The following is a 21,700-nucleotide window of genomic DNA, read 5'->3' as shown; positions in this document are numbered from 1 at the left end:
TTAGCTATTAGTAATTCCCTATCACAATTGTACGCAAAAATAAGGATGAGCTGGCAGCTAGCTCCTAGCTGGTCATGTGGAGTAGGAGCATACGTACGTAGGTTGGATATATGAAACTTACTGGCAGGAGAGTATGAATATACTACGTACGTACGTAGAGAAAGGAGACAAGCAAGCTGGAAATTAAAGAAAAGAAGTATACAGACAGACAGAGTGGAGCTGGGGTGGGGTGGAGGGTCACGGGAGGGATGGATCATATGATCTGATGGTGCATGGAGGGGTCACGGGAGGCTAGCTGCCAACCGGCGGCCAGGTCAAGTGGACATGGATGCTTTGGCGCCGCTCTAGCGCATGGTCGACAGATCGACCTCCACCACCAATCTGATCATCTTCAACCTGACGACAAACTCTTCCCGGCCACGAATTTGATCTCTCCTCCCACTCACTCAGAGAGCAAACGCATGCAACCGGGGATCGTCGACCACAAGATAGCCTAGTTTCTCGAGCGAGCTAGAATCCTAAAACGGCAGGTACCAAACCTAAACCATGACAGTAGATGGCAAATAAACAATGATCCACACACGTAACGTACCCATGGATCGATCACAGTGACGTACGTACATGTTTTGGTGCCACTGATAATCTTTTGGAGACGGGAAAAGAAAGCTTGAGGCTTGGTTGGACCCACGCAATGCATGCAGCAACCGGGCCTCGCTTGACTTTGCAGTGGGCACACCCACAGGATGCTTGCATGCATGCATGTGCATGGCAAGCCCACTGTGTCTGTCATCGGTTGATAATGTATAGACGGTTGATCCTGCATGCCATGCGTATCTCCACGAATATATAGTTAATCATCATTTCAATCTGTCTGTCTCGACTCTATGTACCTACGTACTGCCATTAACTGGCCAGCCAGCAAGGAGTATCTAGCAGCCGGAGGACTGGATGTGCAGATATTTACGTACATGCACATGCATTACATGTTAGGTTAGTACGTACAAAACTACATGCAGATGATCAAGTAGCTGCGATTAGTCCTTTCTCTTGATCGCTTTAATTTTCTTATAGTAGTAGTACTCCCTCCGTTTTTTTAGTCTGTATATAAGATTTTGTTAAAGTCAAAGTTTGTAAAGTTTGATCAATTTTATAGAAAAAATATCAACATCTACAATACTAAATCTATGTGGTATGAAAATTAATTTCATGATGCATCTAACAATATTGATTTTATATTGTGAATCTTGACATTTTTTCTATAAACTTAATCAAAGTTAACAAAGTTTGATTTTGACCAAATTTTATATGCAGACTAAAAAAAATGGAGGGCGGGCCAATGGGTGCATGGAGGGGCATTGTTGAAAAAGTCCTAAAAAGACTCTTCTTGAGAGTCTTTTTCATTTAGTCTCAAATGCCTAGTTTAGCCCCAAAAATGTCCCTCCCATTTGATAAAAAAAATTCCCTACACAAAAAAATCTCTGAAAACAAACACCCCCTTTGCTAGCTAACAACTGCCGCAGGACTTGCATGCATGCAGCGCTGGTCTCTGCACTGCATGCTCACATGCCTGAGAATGCACTTTCGGGGAAGCAGTAGTTTGTTTGTGGGTAGAAAGTAGGAAATTAAAACTAAGGAACGACGACAACTCACGTGATCCGTCCATCCAGTGCGTACGTACGTACACGGTACGCCCAGCCAGAAATACATTGGCATGATTGCATCACACGCCCAGTGAGGCCTCCTCTGATTTAGAGGAATTTCATAGAAATTATAAAGAATAGGATTCTTATAAATTTTTTTCCTTTAAAGTCCTTTGGTTCATAGGAATGGATTCCTATTTCTACATAGGATTGGTTCCTATCCTTCACATTTTATAGAAAAATAAAAAAAAAGTCTAGACTCAATGGAAAATTTTCTTTGGTGTCAATTAAATGACATCTTGTTTCCTATTTCTACTCATAGGATTTGAGATACATGTCATCTCATTTCCTACAAAATTTATATTCCTATGATAATCCTATCCTATGAACCAAAAGAGACCTATGAAAAGGACCGTCCCACCCGCCCGGCAGGCGCGCGCGCGCACACACACACACGTCATTAGCCGCTAACCGTCTAAACTGTTGGTGCCGTTTGCTATAGGGCTGCAACGTACGTACAGGTTTGTGCATGCGGGAGTACATCCATCCATCCATCCATCCGTGGACATGCACGCTCCCAATCAACCTATTTGAGAGGTTTTTCTTCCGTGACAAAACTCTAGCTGCCAACCGGCCGGCGGCCAGGCCAAATGGAGTGGACATGGATGCTTTGGCACCGTTCTAGCTCTACCTAGCTAGCTACTTTCTCTCACTTCACTAGCTAGATGATTTGATCGGTGGACGTCTCAGGCTCTTGCTGGCCACGAATTCGACTTCTCCTACTGTGGAGTTGAACTCTTCGTGGCCACGAATTAGATCTTCCTCCAAGCCAAGAAATCCATGCATGCATGTCTTGCAAGTCTTGGGAGTTGCTTCAAAGGTGAAAGCTAGCCATGCATGATGCATCGACCACAGGTTTCTAGAGATTGATCTGTGCCTGTTTGCTCATTATCATTTTCGCGATCAGCGTTCAGAAAAGAAAATCGCGATCAGTCTATAGTTAATTGATCTGTGCCTGTTTGCTCACGTTGCTCGATCGGATCGGATGCACGGGAGTCCACAGTAGATCGATCGATGATTCCCGGCCGGCACCGCTGTGCATGCATCCATGTGTGTATATCATATCCATTTTTATCTCCACCGATTGATGATTTTATTCGATCTCTATGTGTCCGTACGTGCTACTACCACTAATTGGCATGGCAGCAATGCATGACCGGCATCAGAGGGAAGTTGGGCTGGATCGTGGCTGAAGGAGGAAGACAACTAGGGGGAAGCAGAAAGATCATGGAACATGAGACGCTGATCGGATGGATGAGAAAAAAAATCACCGATGCCAAAAATAAATTCCAGGCAGAGGCGCTTCCTTGATTATTGATTATTAGTACGTACACTGCTGCCAAAATGCATGCATGACTACGCAGCTAAAATACCAACTAGTACTATCTCGTCCGGGTTTATCAGTCCTTATTGTATTTTATGTAAAATTTTGAACAAATATTTAACTAATAAAATGTAAATGCATGTCATAAGAAATAATATTATAAAAAATTATGTTCAAATACAAATTCAACAAATATAAATTTTTGACATGAATTAACATTTTGTTAATTAAATCTTTGGTCAAAATTTGGCACACAAAATATAAAGGGACCAATAAACCAGGACAGGACAGATGTAGTGTCTTATTATCTTGGCGTTGCCAATGTGGGCATCTCTCGATCGATCTCACAGCTCCAGCGAATCGACGGCATGCAAAATTGGGAGCAGGCAGTAGTTTGTGGTTGGAGAAATAGAAAGTCAAGCAAAAAAGAAACAAGATGCATGCATGGTGGTACTGGTACGGCGGAGAGCTGAAAAGCATAAAGCATAATGTTTTTGTGCTGCAGAAACTAAATATCATGCATGTATTTTCAAATAGTTGTAGCTGTAACTGCTTTACTTTGAGATATACCTGCTGCATGCCTCCAAATCCAGCGACCAACGACTCGTGCATGCATGTGACCCGGCCGGCCGGTGTCCCCAACCGGAAATCAAATATATTTGCATGAGCAGCCAACCGAAATCAGGCCAGAGGGGAAGGACCACCCGCCAGGGGAGGGACCGTACGACGCATATGTACTGTACCTCTTTTGCTTGCCGACTGGAACGATCTTGTGTACATCCATCTCTCTGTCTACCTTAGCCAATCGGTGTTTCCGCAAAACAAAAAAAGCAGTTGATGGATAGAAAGACCGTGATATTTTTAACCCACAAGAGATTAAACTTGGGGCGTTTGTAAACTGAAATCTCCCTATATCTACCTTTTATCATTAAATCCTAAATATCCATCACACGATTCCAGAGCACAAAAACATTATGTAACCTTGCATTGGGTATCCTCCCTCATATGCCCATATTTGCCGCGACCTTCCCCCCTCTGATCTTACATATGCAGAGAACGTCGCAATTCTCTTCCAAGCCCCCAACAACCCACCCCACACATAGCAGCCGAGAATCCCAAATTCATCGTTGAAAACATTGTTGACACTTCTATTGCAGAAACTCCGAGATCGTGCCGTCATGACTCTTACCTAGGTCCACGACTTCACATCGAAAAGTATCTGACGCCAACAAAAAGTTAGTTGGTGATGCATTGTTTCATGGATGAACATTGAACACGGTGTATTTGTTCTCTATTAATGTAGCTACCTCAGCTTAGGTGCAATGAACAAAAAATACATGTGTTTGAGTGGCATACTTTTGTTTTATCCCTAAAATGTGTGTGGTTTGTCGATTCCAAATCACTGAATTTGATGTATTATTGAGTGGAAATTCATAAAATCGCTACCCGGTAGGTCACCAGCTAATTACCCTCCGTCATTGCGCACAAAAGAGAACCATGGCTTTGTTTGTTTTAATGCTCAATAACCCAGAAGGCAAATGTTTGTAAGAGAGATCAACGTGAATAGAAAGTGGACACCACAAGCAAGGGAGTACATCACAACGCCGTGTCATGGTTGCCCCCTCTGTTTGATGGGTTCAGCTGCCGCCGTTAGCCGCACCCGTCAAATGTAGGCGTTCTCACGAGCAATTCACATTGTTGCGATGCTTCTAAAAATTCCTATGGCAAAGCAGGGTTAGCGTTGATGCGTCTCCTTGGGAATTTCTTTTTTGTTTGAAAGTCTAGTCTATCAAATGTTTCACTATATATCACTAAAATAAAATGCACGAATCTAACACGTTGAAAGGTGGATAAAAGAAGGCGAGAGGGTATACACTCTCATTGGGAAAAAGAAACTTGGAGAATACAGAGACAGGGGCATAGTGGTCAAATCGTCAGCCGTGGCTGCCCGCCACCTTCCAAGAAGACCAGCACGTATACATGGTATCATCATGTGCCACTCCACTCCAAGCTCACACTCCCATGGCCATGCATGTACACCCACCGAGCAAGCCAAACTAAGCTCAGCCAAGCCCAATCATCCAAGCTTCACTTAAGCAGACGCCAACGCAAACGATAAAGCCAGCGACCACGAAGCTCATCGTCTTCCATGCATCCGGCAGGTGAAGCACCACCTTTACTAGCGACCATCCAGGAAGACGACGAGCTGGCGAGCGAATCCATGAAGAGCGGCGGCGGGGTAGAAAGCTGCAGGTGCGAGGTGGAGGCCGTGGGCATCAACTACCACATCACCGTCTCCGCCCGGCCTCACCCGCTCAAGATATGGAGCAGGCCCGACGACCTCCTCCTCGACGCCGCCGGCGACCCCGCTGCGCCTGCGCCTCCGCCGGTCAGCCGCAGCAGCCGGTGCCGCCTCGTGCTCCGCAACGTCAGCTGCCGCGCCCGCCCTGGCGAGCTGCTCGCCATCGTCGGCCCCAGCGGCGCCGGCAAGTCCACGCTGCTCGAGATCCTCTCCGGCCGCCTTGAGCCCAGCTCGTCCAGTCCTACTGACCTCCGCGTCAATGGCTCCCCTGTCGACGCCGCCGCCCTGCGCCGCCTCTGCGGCTACGTCACCCAGCGCGACGTCCTCTTCCCGCTGCTTACCGTGCGCGAGACGCTCCATTTCAGCGCGCGCCTCCGCCTCGGCCCAGACGCGTACGACGCCGCCGCGGTTGACGCGCTCGTCGACGACCTCGCCCTGGCCCGCGTCGCCGACGCCAGGGTCAAGGACCTCTCCGGAGGCGAGCGGCGCCGCGTGTCCATCGGTGTCGAGGCCGTGCGCGACCCCGCCGTGCTGGTGCTCGACGAGCCCACCTCCGGCCTCGACAGCGCGTCCGCGCTCCAGATCGTCGGCGCGCTGCGGGCAATGGCCGAGTCGCGGGGCCGCACCGTGGTGCTCAGCATCCACCAGCCCGGCGCGCGCATTGTCAAGATGTTCGACGCCGTGCTCCTGCTCGCCGCGGGCTCCGTGCTCCACCACGGCTCCGTCGACGAGCTCCACGCCCTGCTCACCGGCGCCGGCCTCCACCTGCCCCCGCACGTGGACGCCGTCGAGTTCGCCATCGACTCCGTGGACGAGCTCCGCCTCCACCTCCACCTCCAGCAGCAGCAGCAGCGCGACCGCCGGTGCACGCTGCAGCAGCTCTTCCAGCAGCACAAGCTCCAGGCCCAAGCCGAGGACGACTCCTCCAGCACGCTCGCCGCCGGTGGAAACAGCAATGGGCAACACCAGTACGCCAACTCGTGGCCGGTCGAGGTGGCGGTGCTGTCGCAGCGCTTCTTCAAGAACGTGGCGCGGACGCGGCAGCTCTTCGCGTGCCGCACCGTGTGCATGCTCGTCGCCGGGCTCGCCCTCGGCTCCATCTTCTACGACCTCGCCGAAGACAAGGTGGCGGAGCGGGTCGGCCTCTTCGCGTTCCTCCTCACCTTCCTGCTCTCGTCCACGACGGAGGCGCTGCCGGTGTTCCTGCAGGAGCGGGAGATCCTGGCCAAGGAGACCTCATCGGGCGCCTACCGCGTGTCCGCCTACGCAGTGGCGAACGCCCTGGTGTTCCTGCCGTTCCAGCTGGTGCTGGCGGCGGTGTTCGCGGCGCCGGCGTACTGGCTGACGGGGCTGCGCCGCACGGCGCCGGCATTCTTCTACTTCCTGCTCCTCATCTGGCTGGTCCTCTACACGGCCAACTCGGTGGTGGCGTGCTTCGCGGCGGCGGCGCCGGACTTCGTAGTGGGGAACGCGGCGGTGCAGGGCGTGATGGGCTCCTTCTTCCTCTTCTCCGGCTACTTCATCCGGCGGTCGGCGATGCCGGCGTACTGGGTGCCGATGCACTACCTGTCGCTCTTCAAGTGGCCGTTCGAGGCGCTGCTGCTGAACGAGTTCGGCGGCAAGTGCGCGGCAAGGGCGATGGGGGTGTGCGTGGCGACCGGCGACGAGGTGCTCCGGCGGGAGGGGATCGGGGAGGAGTGCCGGTGGAGGAACGTGGCGGTCATGGTCGGCTTCGTCGCCTTCTACCGGGTGCTCGGCTACGCCGTGCTCCGCGTCCGCTGCAGCCTCACGCTCAGGGCCGCCGCGCGGTCCGCATTGCTGTCTTCCTCCTCACACTACTCTGCTTGCTTCTCTGCATCTACCAGTACCAAAGCTTGAATCCGTTCCTTGCATGTGTTTTATAGATCTTGCTATGATTTTGGTTGTAAATTATGGGACTTGTGATGAGTAGAGGGACTAATTATATTTCGTCTACATCATCCAACATGAATCACACAAGGCATTACCTACATATTATTATATGGGAAGCACTTATATTATATACAATGGATTAGCTTTAGATGTAATGGTTCCATGGCTCTAAAAGTATATGGAGGTCAAGATTTAACTCCATTTTATATAAAAAGATATTAACATCTCGTATAATGGAGAAAAATGTCCTATTAATTAACGGAAATTAAATTTGGCGAACGATCATCGGAGGCCAACCCAGGCGAACGCCTTCCCTACCGATGCACGGATCTTGGCGCAGGGCGAACGCCACGTAGATCTGCTGACGTCGTTCGCTGTAAAGTGTTCCCTAGCGAACGCTCGCTTTTTTTCTTCCAAAAAATTTGTGCAAGGTGTGCGATCAGGGAACTCAAACTCCAGACCTCCTATGGGAGACCCGCAGGCTCTACCAGTTGGACTGAAGCAGGTTTTGTGAATTACATGTACTGAACTTGTTTATATGTATTTGAAGCTAAATTCTTCTAAATTATTCATTTTTTCCTACAAAAAAACCAAAATCCAGAATTTTTCCCATTTTTGAAAGAGCAAAAAATCCCTATTTCATAGGGTTTTTTTAAAAAAACTTGCATGTGCATTTTTATTATATGTAGCATGGAAATTCCTAGGTCTTTTTTTGTAATGCCTTACATGGCAAGCTTTTGGGAAATTATCACTTATTCAAGGCAATTTCGGAATTGCTATTTTGCTTTCTTACATCGCAATTTTAATTACTAAGCGCAAGGCATTTTAATAATTAATAACATATAATTTTATCATTAAGAGGATGGCAATTTAATTACTAAAAGCATGACATTTTAAAATAAAATAGCATGATATATTCATTTTTAAGAGAATGAAAAATGTATGAGTTAGAGCGTGGCCTTTATATTTATTAATAACATGGCATTTTTATTATTACAAGGATGTCAGTTTTATGATTAACTGGATGGCAGTTTTATTATTGAGAGCCTGCGATTTTTATTATTATTGGCATGGCATTTTTATTATTACCAAGATGGCAGTTTTATTATTTTAGAGGGTGTCAATTTTACTTTTATTGGCATCAATTTTTTTTAAAAAAAAATCACTGACATGGAATTTTTTAAGATTTTTATTTTTATTGACATTTTTATCTTAATCATACAATTTCTGTAAATTTATAAATTGGCAAAGCTTTTTGTAAAGTATTTTTCATATTTTCATATCATGGAAAGTATACATTTTTATGTTTCTCTCTTTTTATGAGAAAAATATGTATTTTTTGTCATGGTTATGTTTATTAAAAAATAGTAAACTGGGCCAATGGGGGATTCGCTCTTGCCCTCCCTAGAGCGAACGGCCTGAAATGTTCGCTGGAGGGCACCTTCATGAACACACAAATGTTCGTTGAAGGGTAACCCCCAGCTGATGTGTCCCAGCTATTAGGGTCCTAAATTAATTGCTAAGAAATTATGCAAACATTACCAATAAGGTTTGACAGCTAGGGTTAACCTTTAGGTACATTTTGCAGGTTCTACCAACAAGTAGGCTCAACACCTGACAGCCCAGGGGTGAGTGACAACAGCTACAAAGTCACCATTCAGTTCTACCCGGGACTATGTCACTACACAGACAGCGCTACGTCACACTGGAAAGGAAGGTCTCACAGAATTACAGTACATATTAAGGGCTCGAGGCCCAACATAGCTCGATAGCATCATATGGCGTGTTCGGCAACTCTGGTCATCATCGAAGCTCTTCGCCTTGGCTATTGGAGGGATGATCTTGTGAAGGAGATCATGTATCTCCCAAGTCCCAACAATGTTGCGGATAGGAGGAGATCCTCTGTCACCACAAGCATCAGAATGATTAGTACTAGTTCCCAAACAATTTCTAGGAAAAACAACTGGAAGCAGTCATACAGCCAAATGCATGGACTGTCGGCTATCAGTTAGTACATAGCAGTACAACAGATGTAGTTGATTACCCTGTTAATAAACATAACATCTTTATTAATGCTGTAATTCTGTAGGAAGAGATGCCATAATAAACAGTGAAATGTAGCATCAGATTGTAAAGTAAAAGATGAATGGAACAGGAGAGGAAAAGCAGAGTTACATACCTGCAGGGCCGTGGGCACCCTGAAGAAGACTATTCGCCGACAAAAGGCTTCCAGAACATGTAGGTGACCTGAGCAAGATCAGTCAAATCATTCCCCATTTCTTTGTTTGGTTAGGTAACTAGTCGTCCGCGGCAGATCCAAGCCAGGCAAGCATAATGCAAGGGAGAACCAAGCAGAATGGAAGAGTACTCTTCTGCCCTCTGCCTCTACTTGGAGGGAGTAGACAAAAATACAGTTTATGAAAATTTGAAACAAAATCATTCACGCCGTAGGGTTACAAAAATAGGGTCCAAGGCTAATAAAAAATATACTCCCACTTTCATTTCTGTATACATTCATTGGGTCTAATACACAGTAGCATCAATTGTCTACACAATGCTGTGTGTTGACAATGTGGAAAATACATGCCTCGGCACATGGTATAACCAAGGTGATGTACTGGTGATGTATTTTCGCAGAGTATTACATAGTGGATGCACAACAGCTCCTGAATCTGTAAAATTGAATTTCATCCTACACTCTACATTCATCCACAGCCAGAATGCAATTGATGTCACCGAGGGAAACATGAGGGAACAACTGGTACTGAAAGAAAACTGCAGTGATCCCAGGCATCAAAACTAGTAAGCATCTTCCACATCCACTCACAGATCCACACGCCGGGGACCTTCCTCCTCGCCGGCAGATGACTCAATATGAGGCTCAGGTACCGCCGCCGACGAGAGCCCGGCTCGTAACCCGAGAGGCAGCCTCGAGATGATGAGCCTCGCCACATTCTCCGCGGCGACGGCCCCTGTCTCCATGGCACTCGCCGCGCTCTCAAAGGTGTTCACGTAGTACAGGTGCCTGCCGTCCAGTATGATCGGTGCGAAATCCTCCGGGGCCTGGTAATGGGGGTAAGCAGGCCAGTCTATCCGGATGGTCTCCTCCCTTGTGCTGTTGTACATTGTGCATTGCCACAGATAAGATAACACCTATTTTTTTTTGCATAAAAAAGATACCAGCTCTTCAAGGAAGAAGATATCATGCTGGCACCAAAATAGCCTAGCCATGTCTACTTTAACAACTAAATGGAAATTTTGTTTATATTCAAGCTCTAACCTGAACATCTGATCCAACAAAGCATCCTCCAGCTTCACACGTGAGAAAATTTTGTAAGTCATGTCATGTTCGCCGTGCTTCTTCCGAACTGAGATGCACGAGAAGGGGATATCAGGGAGCTCCATGGTTCCTATCAGCTCTGGAATGTCGGACACGGAACTCAGACCAAAGAATTTCTACATGGAAACATAAAAGACAGCACAGGTAAGTGGTTTTCTTTCTCGTGGTAACTAACCAAGACTAGACAAGTTTAGTGCTTCAAAACAATAGGCTACAGGAAGGAATGAAGTGCAAACAACACTTACAGGGTCCAAGAGGCCTCTGACGAAGGTTGTATGGGTATGCTGCATCTTCCTTGGTGGAATAGAGATCGGAGGGATAAACGTAATGTTCACCTCATCGAGGGGCGTTGCAACAACCGTCACCGTGCAGTTATACTCATGACCTTTATTCGATTTCAGAACATAGTAATCCCCTGCATCAGAGATTGACTCTATGCCTTCTTGGAGATGCAGAGTGGCGTTAGCAGTCTTGAGCAACCCAGCAGCTAGCTGCCAGTTGCCTCCTTTGATAGACCACAGTCCAGACTCGGAGCCAGCTAAAGACACAGCGCCCGCTAGACCACTTATGCTCGTGCTTTGTCCATAGTTGATCCTTGTTATTACCTGTCCGGGGCCGACAAGGGGGCATAACATCAGGAACATAGTTATCAGCAGGAGACTGAGGTTTTTTCAGAAGCTACTGAATTAAGATTTTCCAACTGTAATGGTATATGCTAGATCTTCCAGCCACATATCAGCAAATTAGTCCTGACCAATATACCATTTACAATATGTTTTGCTAGTAAGGTCTTCTGAAGATAATAATAGTCTTGAAGCCAAATAGATATACAGGATGAAAGTGGAAAGGTGGTTATTAACTGAAATGCGGGTTAACATATATTAATTCTTCATTAGTCCTAGAGTGCTACAACCTATATTTAAGATAATAGTCTTGAAGCCAAACAGATATACAGAAAAAAAGTGGAAGGTGGATATCACCGAAATGTGGGTTAACATATATTCCAGTAAACGCAACTATTGGAGCATAGAAAGGACAGACCCAGTGCATAGAAGCTCCCACACAAGGTGGGGTCTGGGGAGGGATTATAGGAACCTAGTCTTACCCCTGCAAAGTGCAATGCAGAGAGGCTGATTATTTAGAATAGCTCAGAAATATTGCTAACATAGAAAACTGTGAGTTATCAGTTTAGATGAAAGAAGGAAATGAAACATACAGTGACAAGCTCTGATATGGTCTGAGTATTCAGCCCGGCATCAATGAGCTCCTCCTCTAGGGTCCTGCGAGTGAGCCCATAGAGGCCTGACCATTTGAGCATCTCCTCAACGTTGTCGAACACAGGCCGGGACTCGAATCCGTTGTAGTAAAGCATAAACTTTTGCAACATTTCCTGCATAGCAATGTGTGAGTATTAATTCAATGCACTTCACCATATGATTACTGAAACCTAGAGAACATGCGCACCATTTCATCCCAACTGAGAAAGAGGTAAAATGAAAAGCAGAGCCAGTTTATAAGGTAAAGGACGCAATCATGTCCACATAAAGATAACACTAAAACTACAAGTCAAACTATCAAGCAGACTAGAATTGTTTGCTGAGATCTCAAAGGGCCACAGTAATCAAGTTTAACTGAACTTGTACCATAAATTCCCAGAACAGAAGGCCCATAATCTAATTTGCGAATGTGAAGTTTTTGCTAGAACAGATAATCACTAATGGAGTAGTAGTAGGAAGAGGGTGAATGAACCTGCACGAAGCTGTCCATCCTGAGCAGAGAGAGACCATATCGCCTGAGCAGCAGGAGCGAGTTGGCGAGGCCGTGGAGCTTGCGGCGCAGCCAGGAGCTCCCCGGCGGGGGCGGGCGGAGAGTCTTGAAGACGAAGCGGGCGCCGTCCCAGATCCCGAGCCAGTCCTCGTCGTCGTCGCCGCCGGTCTTGGCGGTGAGGCCGAGGAGGTCGGCGAAGCGGCGCACGTGGAGGTTGCGCGGGTGGATGATGGAGCCGCCGGCCTCGAAGACTTCGCCGGCGACGGTGACGGTGGCGAGGCGGCCGCCGACCCTGTCACGGCGCTCGAAGACGCGGAGCTGCGGGGCCGGGTAGGGGGCGGTGTAGTTGGTGAGGAAGAAGGCCGTGGAGGCGCCCGAGATGCCGCTGCCGACGATGCAGATGTCCTCGGCGGCGGCGGCGGCCTGCGGGGAGGGGGGAAGCACGAGGAGGAGGACGGGGAGGAGGAAAGGGGGCGGCATCGCCGGAGTCAACGGGTGGTGGTGGTGATTCGCGGCGCCGGAGTCGGTCGCCGCCGTTCACTCTTTTTTTCTGCGCGTGTGCTACACTTTTTTTCCTGTTAATTAACAGTGTCAAAAATAAAACAGGTTCGATACGACTGATGACGGCAGTAATGCTCAAAAGTAAACTTGGGCAAACGTCGGGCCGGGCCGGGCCGGGCATGTAAAAGCCCAACCTTTTTGTATCAAGCCCGAGCCCGGCCTGAAGCCCGAAATACGCGCTGTTTTCAAACCCGAACCCAGCATGAAATCAAGCCAAAAGTCTGTGAACATATTTTTTTATTGTATATGCACGTGCAAGCCAGGCCCGAAACCCGAAAGCCCGACCTGAAATACAGGAAAAGAGAAGCCCGAACCCAGCACGAACTACCTTTCGGGCTGCAAAACAAAGCCCAAGCCCGGCCCCAATGGCAACCCGACTTTGGTTTTCTTGGTCAGGCTCATGTTGGGTTGCTAATGCTCACGTCTACTCATAGGGATGTAAACGGCCCCGTTTACACCCACTAATAATCTAACAGTTTAATAAAGAATCTAAGAAAAACAAACTATTAAGCTAGCTAAGCTAACTAAAGTCGGGTCGGCCTGCCAATGCTCAGGTCTACTCATAGGGATGTAAACGGCTCCGTTTAAACTTACTAATGGTTTAACAGTTCAATAAAAAATCTAAGGAAAGTAAACTATTAAGCTAGCTAAGCTAACTAAAATTAAAACCATATGCATACAAGGCTAAGAGACAGTTCTTTTCGGCTTGTTATTGGCATCAATAGTTTTTGGTGCCTTCACTTTTACCATCTACAACATCCATGTGTAAACATACCAAAATTCTAAGCCATCAATCTATACCGCTACAAAAATTGTACTAAGCGGCCATCAATCATACAACTTGTACTCCATACAAAACAATCATCCAAAAATTTCACTAGCACACATCAAATTAGCATACAAATACCAATCATCAAGCATACGAGATCAGAGAAACAAAGAGAAGCAAGGAGATAGAGATAGCAGGCGAGTATGAGAGAGGACAAAGAGAGGGGAAGAGAAGACGAGACAGAGAGAGGGACACAGAGGATTTGGGCAATGATCTGTGGTGCTTGTCTTTAATTAATCTTTTTAGGGCTTTGGTTTTGTAAGTCCATATTCTAAGTTGCAGATTGCTCTTTTTTAAATTTTGTTTTCTATTAAATATATAATATATAACGACCTAAAGCATCATAGCTCAATTTTCCATTTAGCTCTCTCCTAAAGACTAAAGTAACTAAACAAAAGAAATCCAACGACAACTACCAAGCGAACCTGCAATGATCTGGCGGTGCTTGTATTTAATTAATCTTTTTAGGGTTTGGGTTTTGTAAGCCCATATTCTAAGTTGTAGATTGTCCTTTTTTTGGATTTTGTTCTCTATCAAATATATAATATATGACAACCTAAAGCATCATAGTTCAATTTCAAGTGTATGAAGTTGCTTCCATTTAACTCTCTCCTAAAGGATTAAAGTAACTAAGTTCAATGAAGAGCAAAATAAAAACCAACCACAACTACCAAGCGAACCTGCAATGATGCAACAAAGAGCTGGCAGTGCATGTATTTTAATTAATCTTCTTAGGGTTTGCGTTTTGTAAGCGCATATTCAAAGCTGTAGATTGTCCATTTTTTTGGATTTTGTTTTCTATCAAATATAATATATATAACAAGCTAAAAGCATCATAGCTTAATTTCAACTATATGAAGTTGCTTCCTTTAACTCTCCCCTAAAGGACTAAAGTAACTAAATTCAACGAAGGACAAAATAGAAACCAACCACAACTACCAAACGAACCTGCAACGATGCAACAAAGAGCCGGCGACTGGATAAGAGCTATACAGCCATTAATAGACCCATAGATGAGAATCAATCAATAATTTCCATGCACTTTTTGTCTGCATAAAAGAGATCAAAATCCCCGGACTCCATTAACGAAAGAGTACACATATCGGTTCATCCGTACGTGCTTATGTTCATAGTACCAAAGCCAAAAAGAACAAAATCCAGATCGCACCCAAAAGTGCTGCTGCAGCTGAATTTTAGTGCACCTACCAACTGCCTATGTTTCTAATCATTCGGCTGTACATGCCTCCCTTCTGACTAGTTCTTATTTACTCCTTCCGTCCACAATTAGACGTATTTAGACATATTTTAGTTCTAAATACATCCATTTTTACCCATTTCTGCGACAAGTAATTCCGGACAGAGGGAGTATTCCTGAAGGCATCCAAAAGGAAGGAGACTGAAGCTCGCCAGTGCTGCTTCTGCATCACTCTTAATTGATTCACTTCATACATACTGACATCTATACGCATACTTTTTTTTGCGGGTGAAATAGCATTGTATTACTCAATCACAAGGTCCTTACAATCATCCGATGCTATTTCCACGACCTCAACTGGACCACCTCCTAACCAAGTCATGGTTCTACCTTGGGTTCTAGCAAAACTAGCTAAGCTATCACTAGCTTTATTCTGAGTTGGAAATACATGTTTTTCTTAGACCCAATAAGTACTTAATTTCTCTAACAGTTGAAGAGTAAACCGAGCGATCCGTTCCCGATCTTGATATAAGAGTGACCGCTTCAAGAGAATCCAGCTCCAACGCTATCGGCACGTCACATCGTTGTATCGCCAAGGACAAGCCCTTCATACACGCGCACAGCTCCGTCTCGAGGGGGTCTCTGCACGAATACAACACCCTGCAAGCGGAATAATTGATCGCGCCCATATGATCATGCAAGATCATACCCGCCCCAGCTTCACCTGATACAGAAAAGGATCCATCCGTGTTCAACTTGCACCACCCCAGGTTTGGCTTCGTCCATCTTCGTTCCTCCTGCACTCCAGCACTACTCCCCTTCTTCCTTGGCATTCGCCATTCAACATATGATTTTCCCTTGGTAAGATCAGCTTGTGGGTTTTGCTTGATACCAATCAAAGACTCCAAGTAACTTTGCAGAAAGCGTACGGAGGCTTCCATCGGCGGGGCAGGCTTAGCATGAGTGAGCTCATTCCGGACAAACCAACTTCTCCAAAAGATCATTAGTATCATTGTGCGCTCAAGATTAGTAAGAGGACTCAGAACGTGTAGCAGCCATTCCTTGCCATTATTCAACATAGATGCGATGTCGGGAAGCAGCCATACCTTGGCCATGGCCAGAAACAGATCACGACCGAATTGGCATCGGACAAACGGATGGAAATTATCCTCCTCTTCAGTCCCACACACTGGGCATAAACCACTAGTCTCCAGCCCAATGCGATATTTCCTCTGCCAGGTAGGAAGTGCATCGATTGCCATGCGCCATGCAAAGTGCTTGACAGTTGGGGGGGCTTCACACTTCCAGATGAAATCCCAGCATGCACAGCTCCCTGAAGGCGATGTGCTGGATGCAGTCGCAGTACTACGATGCTCCTCGTCAAAGGCCAATTCATATGCTGATTTGACAGAAAAAAAATCCATGCCGCCCAGGGCCCCATGCAATGACATCTCCCTCCATTCTAGGAGAGGCGCGAATCTTCAATATCTCATGCACATCTGCATCCACAAAGTAGTTCTGAAGGAGCTCAATATTCCACGACCCATTAGGGTTCAGAAACCCAGAGACGAATCGGATGCGGCATTGTCCTTGCGGAGAAATCGGTTTATAAGAGAAGGGTCTCGGGATCCAGCTGTCTCTCCAAACCCTTATGCTTGCACCGTTTCCAACTCTCCACAGCAGCCCTTTTTTCAACAGCTCCAGACCATGACATATAGCTTGCCATGAAGATGAACCGTTTCCAGCAAAGACTGTATCTTCCAGTTTACCATCCGGATAATAACGTGCCTTTAAGACCCTGGCACAAAGGCTATCAGGCTTGGTTAGTAGCCTCCACGCCTGCCTAGCCAACAGAGCTTGATCAAACAACCTGAAATCACGAAAGCCAATACCCCCCCTGTCCTTGGGCTGCATGAGATGATCCCAATTCTTCCAGTGTACCTTCCTCTTGCCCTTTGCCGACCCACATCTATACGCATACTAGATGAGACGGGTGATCAATGAACAGATCAATACATTTCACGCGTAGTTTTTGGTTTGATAAATAGAAACGGACAATAACAATCACAGAATTTCAGAAAGGGAAAAGGCCAGTTCATTACTAGTACCCGCCTTCTGCTCTTAGTACCAGTGCCAAAGAAGAGGACATAGGCTGAAAGCAGAAAAACAATCCAGATTGCAAGCAAAGTCCGGAGTACACAATTGAAATTTCATGCAGCGTTCAGCTTGTACGTGTCTGGCTCTCCCTTCCAACCGAGTCGTGCAAGATCTCAGAAAGCTTCAAAGGGAGTGAAAACGAAAAGATCCTGATGGATTACCACGCCGAGCGGATCGATCAATCATCGTGTCACCAGGTCTGGCACTATTTATATTCATAGAAAGGTGAGGATATGGCGGAACTCATCTCTGCCAAGGTGTTGTTTTGCAGTCACCCTCGCCTCCGACGTAGTAATTGTCCCACTCGTCAACATTAACAGGCTCGCTGAACGAATGGATATCATCGTTAAATCCATTGGCATGTACCACTGGATATATTACCATATGTTCAAGCACAGTAGCATTCCCGAGGATGTAGAGTGCCAGCTCAAGTAGCCCGAATACGTGACAAATTCCCGACATGTGGACACTTCTGAGGTGACCATGTAGAGGCCCCTGCACAGCTCTCACCATCTTCGGTTCAGGAAGCCAACATGTAGGACCATTCGTAATAATTTGCGTGCATATATCCATTCATTTCAATATACATATATGTTCTAGTGTCGAGATCAAACATAATAGCACAAAATGTTACTGTCTCCGATCCATGTTAATTTTCGCAGCTTTAGTACAACTTTGTACTCTACGTACTAAAGTTGTGACTATTAATATGGATTGGAGGGAGTACCATAATTAATGTTTGGCTCACTTACATGCAGTTCCATTTCTGCTAAGAGAGGTGCTAATTCCAAGAGATCAACCAGTCCCAAAACCCAACTGGTATCCTCTGGATCAAAATAGTAATCAAGAAGGTTCATGTTCAGATTCCTCAAGTTGCTGAACCTACTCTGGGCTTCAGTGAATCTTGGCACCTGGAACAGAAATAATGCACGGCCTCAGCAAGATAAATTAATTTGATACCAATGCACGTGGCAAATCACCATGCGCCTGAATGTAATTATGGTGCTGGAGAAAATCAAAGGAAATACAATGAGATTCTTCTTTTCAAGAGCAAACCTGATCAACATTCAAAAGTAGGAATAGTTTATGCACATGAGGAAGGGCAGTTGGAAGGTCGGTGAAGGTGAACCTGAAACCATAGTTGTCAAATGAGTGCTCTCTCATGTTTGACACGAATGTTGCCTCTGACAACTTCAAACATTGAATGAGCACAATTTCCGTCAGATCCTCGTCAAGCTCAAATTTGGTAAGACTCTACGCACACAACTCTATCATTTTCAGTTTGCAATGGCGCACACGCAGGTACTGCAACCGGTACAGCTCCTGTCGTATGCGTAGACTTGAGGAGGAGCACCGCTCTATGCTTATACTCTCGAGAAGAGCACAGCTCAGCAACAGGCACTGGAGATCACTTCCACTGATGGATACCATATTTAGCGTGAGTTTCTGAAGGTTTGTGAGACCACAGAAACTGAGGGGCAGTTTTAAACTTACGTAGCCCAGATTAAGAGACTTGACACAAGAGCCGTTTTGACCACTGAATTTGCACAGAGGGAAAATATACATGTTCTTGCAACACGTAGAGTCGAAGAAAGTGAATTCTGTGAAATCTAGAGCAATGTGCTTAGCCCTTGACGCGGTGGCGAAGTTAACCCATCTATCAATGTGATACTGGTGCTTTCTGCGAAGCCCAAATTCGACAGCAAACTTGTCCAGCGTAGTCGTAGTTGTAGTAGAAGTAGACCACAGTGGGCGCAATAGATTGTTCACATTGGTGATGAATTCAGTAGTCTCAGTTTCCTGGTTAGTGACAACTACAAACAAATCCTGGGTCCTGGCTAAGAAGGTGTATAGGGTGAGCACCAGGTCTGGGTGGCAGATCCTTAGCTGTCTCCATTCACGAGAGATCACGACATCTCTGATTGATAACCGCGACAGTATATCACGCAGCACATCCTACAATAAGCACGAGCAGCAACTTAAAAGTAGTCATGAATCAGTATTCATACTCCTTGTTGAACTCAAGATTTAGCAGTGTGTGAAAACAGCGATCCTTACATGGGGCAGAAGGTGAAGCTCCACCGCCACCAATGATCTCGCCATCCTCTTGGAAGAACCGCATTTGCTTTTTACAGAGAATTCTTGACTGCTAGTATATCCACTACTGCTTCGTTGGTCCATCAGGGTATCTGCAGGTCAGGAGAGAGTACAGACTTGTCATGGAGGAATAATCCATGTCCGCCATACTTCTCATTTCATAATAGTATTATCTTGCTGCGACAACAATGTTGTTTCAGCCTTTCATGAAGCACTTCTGAATTGCCTAAATGTAGGATATATCAGTTCAGTACTCTACCTGAATCAGTTCATGGCACCAAAGCTAAAAAGAAAAGGCCAGATTGCATCGCACAACTGAATTTTCGGTGCACTTACAGTGTACATAGGCATCTTAATAATAATTTACAACTACAAGGATGTCGGCAACGAAATATATAATCTGGAAAACAAGAAAAGGGGATTTTGCAACGTGGAGCCCTAGATCGGGATTGCAATCTGGATCACACATTTCATTAGGGCACGAGTCCATCAATTTTTGTTCCAACAGGGATTAGGAATGCCCCAACCTTGCCTTGCAATAAACCAATTCATCACGCAAGATACCTTCGGATCTCGGGAGGACGGAGTGGCCTCCGGAGGGATTGCCGGACGGAGAGTGCAGATTAGGAAGGATGAGACGCGCCGTAACCCTGGGCCGCCGCCGCGGAAATCATCGCCTTGGAACGGAGCTCGCCGCCGCCGTAACCACCGGTGGCTCCACGGACTAGCATCGGTTGCTCGGGGAGAAACATAAGAAGAGCAGAGATTGCTATCTGGACCGCAATTTCACATCCAACGGACAGGTTTCTGTGGGTATTTTCTACGTAGTAGGAGTATTTATTAATTAGTACTTCGCAATTTCTTTCTCATGCTGACAGGTGAGCCACAAACATGTGTTGCATAATTCACTCATCCCGACCTATTCTGTTTGGATACGGCCTGAAGGTAAAAAACAATCGGGAATGAAGAAGTCAGGGTATCAATTTCAGGGATTCGAATGTCAAGGTTCGTTCACGACATGCTCTACAGTGTTTAAATAGACTTCACTTCGCTCAAACTGGGAACGCAAAGAGCACAACGACCTACCTATATCATCCGACCCAGGACGGACGTTACAGAAGACGCCACGCTAAGCCTCGCTCATGACTGCGCCCGACGCCCCACAATGACGGTGACCCCGTGCAGGCAAGCTGTCCACCCGTCTATGGCCCACCTAGCCGGGTCACCCGGGAAAACGTCGTCGAGACATGTTAGACAGCTCGCATCACCCTAACCTGGCTCCACCGGACCTGACCGCCCCGGCCCAAAGGCACCATCAGGCAGGTCCGGATGGGCGGTCGCGCGTGGGGCAGCGCGCTAAACGGCTCTCACGGGCGCCGGAAGCCGTCCAATGACGATGGCCCCGGGCGGGCACGCGGGCCACCTACCATGGACCACCCAGACGTGGCGCCACGGTCCGAGCTATCCATAGAACCCCGTTCCCCCATCGTCTTCATCATTGGTAGGTGCCTGCCGCACCAAAATACATCAACGGCCGAAGCCAAAAAACATTAGTGTTGCAACAAAAAAGCCACTGACCATATGGGATCCAGCAAAAAACATTCGCTGGTCCCAGCACAAATCGTCGTTGGTTGCAGTAAAAATCACCCCTTATAGCATTGGTCATGTCCCTGGATGCGAAAAAATAAGTGGTGGCGCCTCCTCCACCGCAGCCAACGACCACCAACAGACCCACTCGCAGCTGGTTCCAGCTTCTCCATAGCCAGTTGCAACTCCGTATGCTGACGGTTATAGCAAAAACAACTACTAGTTTTCAGCTTCACTATCAGTTGCAGCAAAACGAGATGTTGGTTCGAGGTCCTGCTTCGCCCGTTGCAACAAAACCGGCTGGTGGTTCCAGCATCGCCGTTCGCTCACCTGGCTGCAGCCGCCATCGTGGTCACCCTCCATCATCGTCCTTTGTAGCATGGGCGCCCGACATGGTCTCAGCAGCTCTGTCGCGGGCACACACCTAGGGCCCTCTTCCCACAACGCAAACCAGTGGTTGCACCTTGGTGGGGAGCTGTAGCAGCATGGGTGGGTGGATTGATGGGAGACGGGAGTCAGCTTGTTGCCATGGGAAGGGAAGAGGCCGAGGAAAAGGGGGATCAGGAGGTGGGAGATGATGGTCCAGGTCATTTTCGAGTAGATAAAGCGGTGGTGGGGCTGACGTGTGCGTGTGAGGTAGCCGGCCTGCCGGCACCAAACATTTACCTCTGTCAAAACAATATAATGTCTGAGAAAACTTGGAAACGCATTAACACATGGGGGTTGCTACATGCCGCCGGACGGATCCGCCGCCTCGCGAGCCATCGGTTCTAACACAATCGACCAGCCAAACATCTTCCTCTACTTGCAAGGTCTTGTTGCGGAAACATTTGCAACATATATAGATTATGTTGAGTTTTTTTTTGGCAACATTGGTCATTTCTTTTATGAATCATAGGTTGTGTTGAAGATTTATTTTTAGGTCAACAA

The 21,700-nt window shown here is 46.8% G+C and overlaps 3 protein-coding genes across 3 annotated transcripts; 1 reads left to right on the top strand and 2 right to left on the bottom strand.

Annotated features, from left to right (window-relative positions):
- The first annotated feature begins 5,018 nt into the window (after window positions 1-5,018).
- On the top strand, window positions 5,019-7,305 carry LOC125540354 (ABC transporter G family member 5-like). The gene has a single exon (XM_048703964.1). The coding sequence runs from the start codon at window positions 5,174-5,176 to the stop codon at window positions 7,202-7,204; it is 2,031 nt and encodes a 676-aa protein (XP_048559921.1). The 5' UTR covers window positions 5,019-5,173; the 3' UTR covers window positions 7,205-7,305.
- Window positions 7,306-9,712: 2,407 nt separating this feature from the next.
- Window positions 9,713-12,942, bottom strand: LOC125540355 (farnesylcysteine lyase-like). The gene is made up of 5 exons (XM_048703965.1): window positions 12,327-12,942; window positions 11,794-11,967; window positions 10,823-11,182; window positions 10,518-10,693; window positions 9,713-10,352 (listed from the first exon to the last, which is right to left on the bottom strand). Exons 1-5 carry the CDS (start codon window positions 12,822-12,824, stop codon window positions 10,061-10,063), a joined length of 1,500 nt encoding a protein of 499 aa, XP_048559922.1. The 5' UTR covers window positions 12,825-12,942; the 3' UTR covers window positions 9,713-10,060.
- A 4,694-nt stretch (window positions 12,943-17,636) lies between these two features.
- Window positions 17,637-20,082, bottom strand: LOC125534544. Its single transcript, XM_048697741.1, has 4 exons — window positions 19,748-20,082; window positions 19,145-19,275; window positions 18,143-19,042; window positions 17,637-17,997 (listed from the first exon to the last, which is right to left on the bottom strand). The coding sequence occupies exons 2-3, from the start codon at window positions 19,265-19,267 to the stop codon at window positions 18,341-18,343; spliced, it is 825 nt and encodes a 274-aa protein (XP_048553698.1). The 5' UTR covers window positions 19,268-19,275; window positions 19,748-20,082; the 3' UTR covers window positions 17,637-17,997; window positions 18,143-18,340.
- Between the last annotated feature and the right edge of the window lie 1,618 nt (window positions 20,083-21,700).

Source organism: Triticum urartu, chromosome 2 (genome assembly GCF_003073215.2).
Source record: "Triticum urartu cultivar G1812 chromosome 2, Tu2.1, whole genome shotgun sequence".
Classification (NCBI taxonomy): Eukaryota; Viridiplantae; Streptophyta; class Magnoliopsida; order Poales; family Poaceae; genus Triticum; species Triticum urartu.
Note: the sequence above shows the minus strand (reverse complement) of the source record. Positions and strands in the feature narration are given on the sequence as shown.

Bases quoted from the DNA above. Each gene is read 5' to 3' on its own strand.
- LOC125540354 (XM_048703964.1), top strand. From the start codon at position 5,174: ATGCATCCGGCAGGTGAAGCACCACCTTTACTAGCGACCATCCAGGAA.
- LOC125540355 (XM_048703965.1), bottom strand. From the start codon at position 12,824: ATGCCGCCCCCTTTCCTCCTCCCCGTCCTCCTCCTCGTGCTTCCCCCC. The intron at 11,968-12,326 runs GTTCATTCACCC...ATTGCTATGCAG, and splicing joins GGATGGACAGCTTCGTGCAG to GAAATGTTGCAAAAGTTTAT. The intron at 10,353-10,517 runs GTTAGAGCTTGA...AATGTACAACAG, and splicing joins TTGTTGGATCAGATGTTCAG to CACAAGGGAGGAGACCATCC.
- LOC125534544 (XM_048697741.1), bottom strand. From the start codon at position 19,267: ATGGACCAACGAAGCAGTAGTGGATATACTAGCAGTCAAGAATTCTCT. The intron at 19,043-19,144 runs GTAAGGATCGCT...TGCTTATTGTAG, and splicing joins AGCTTCACCTTCTGCCCCAT to GATGTGCTGCGTGATATACT.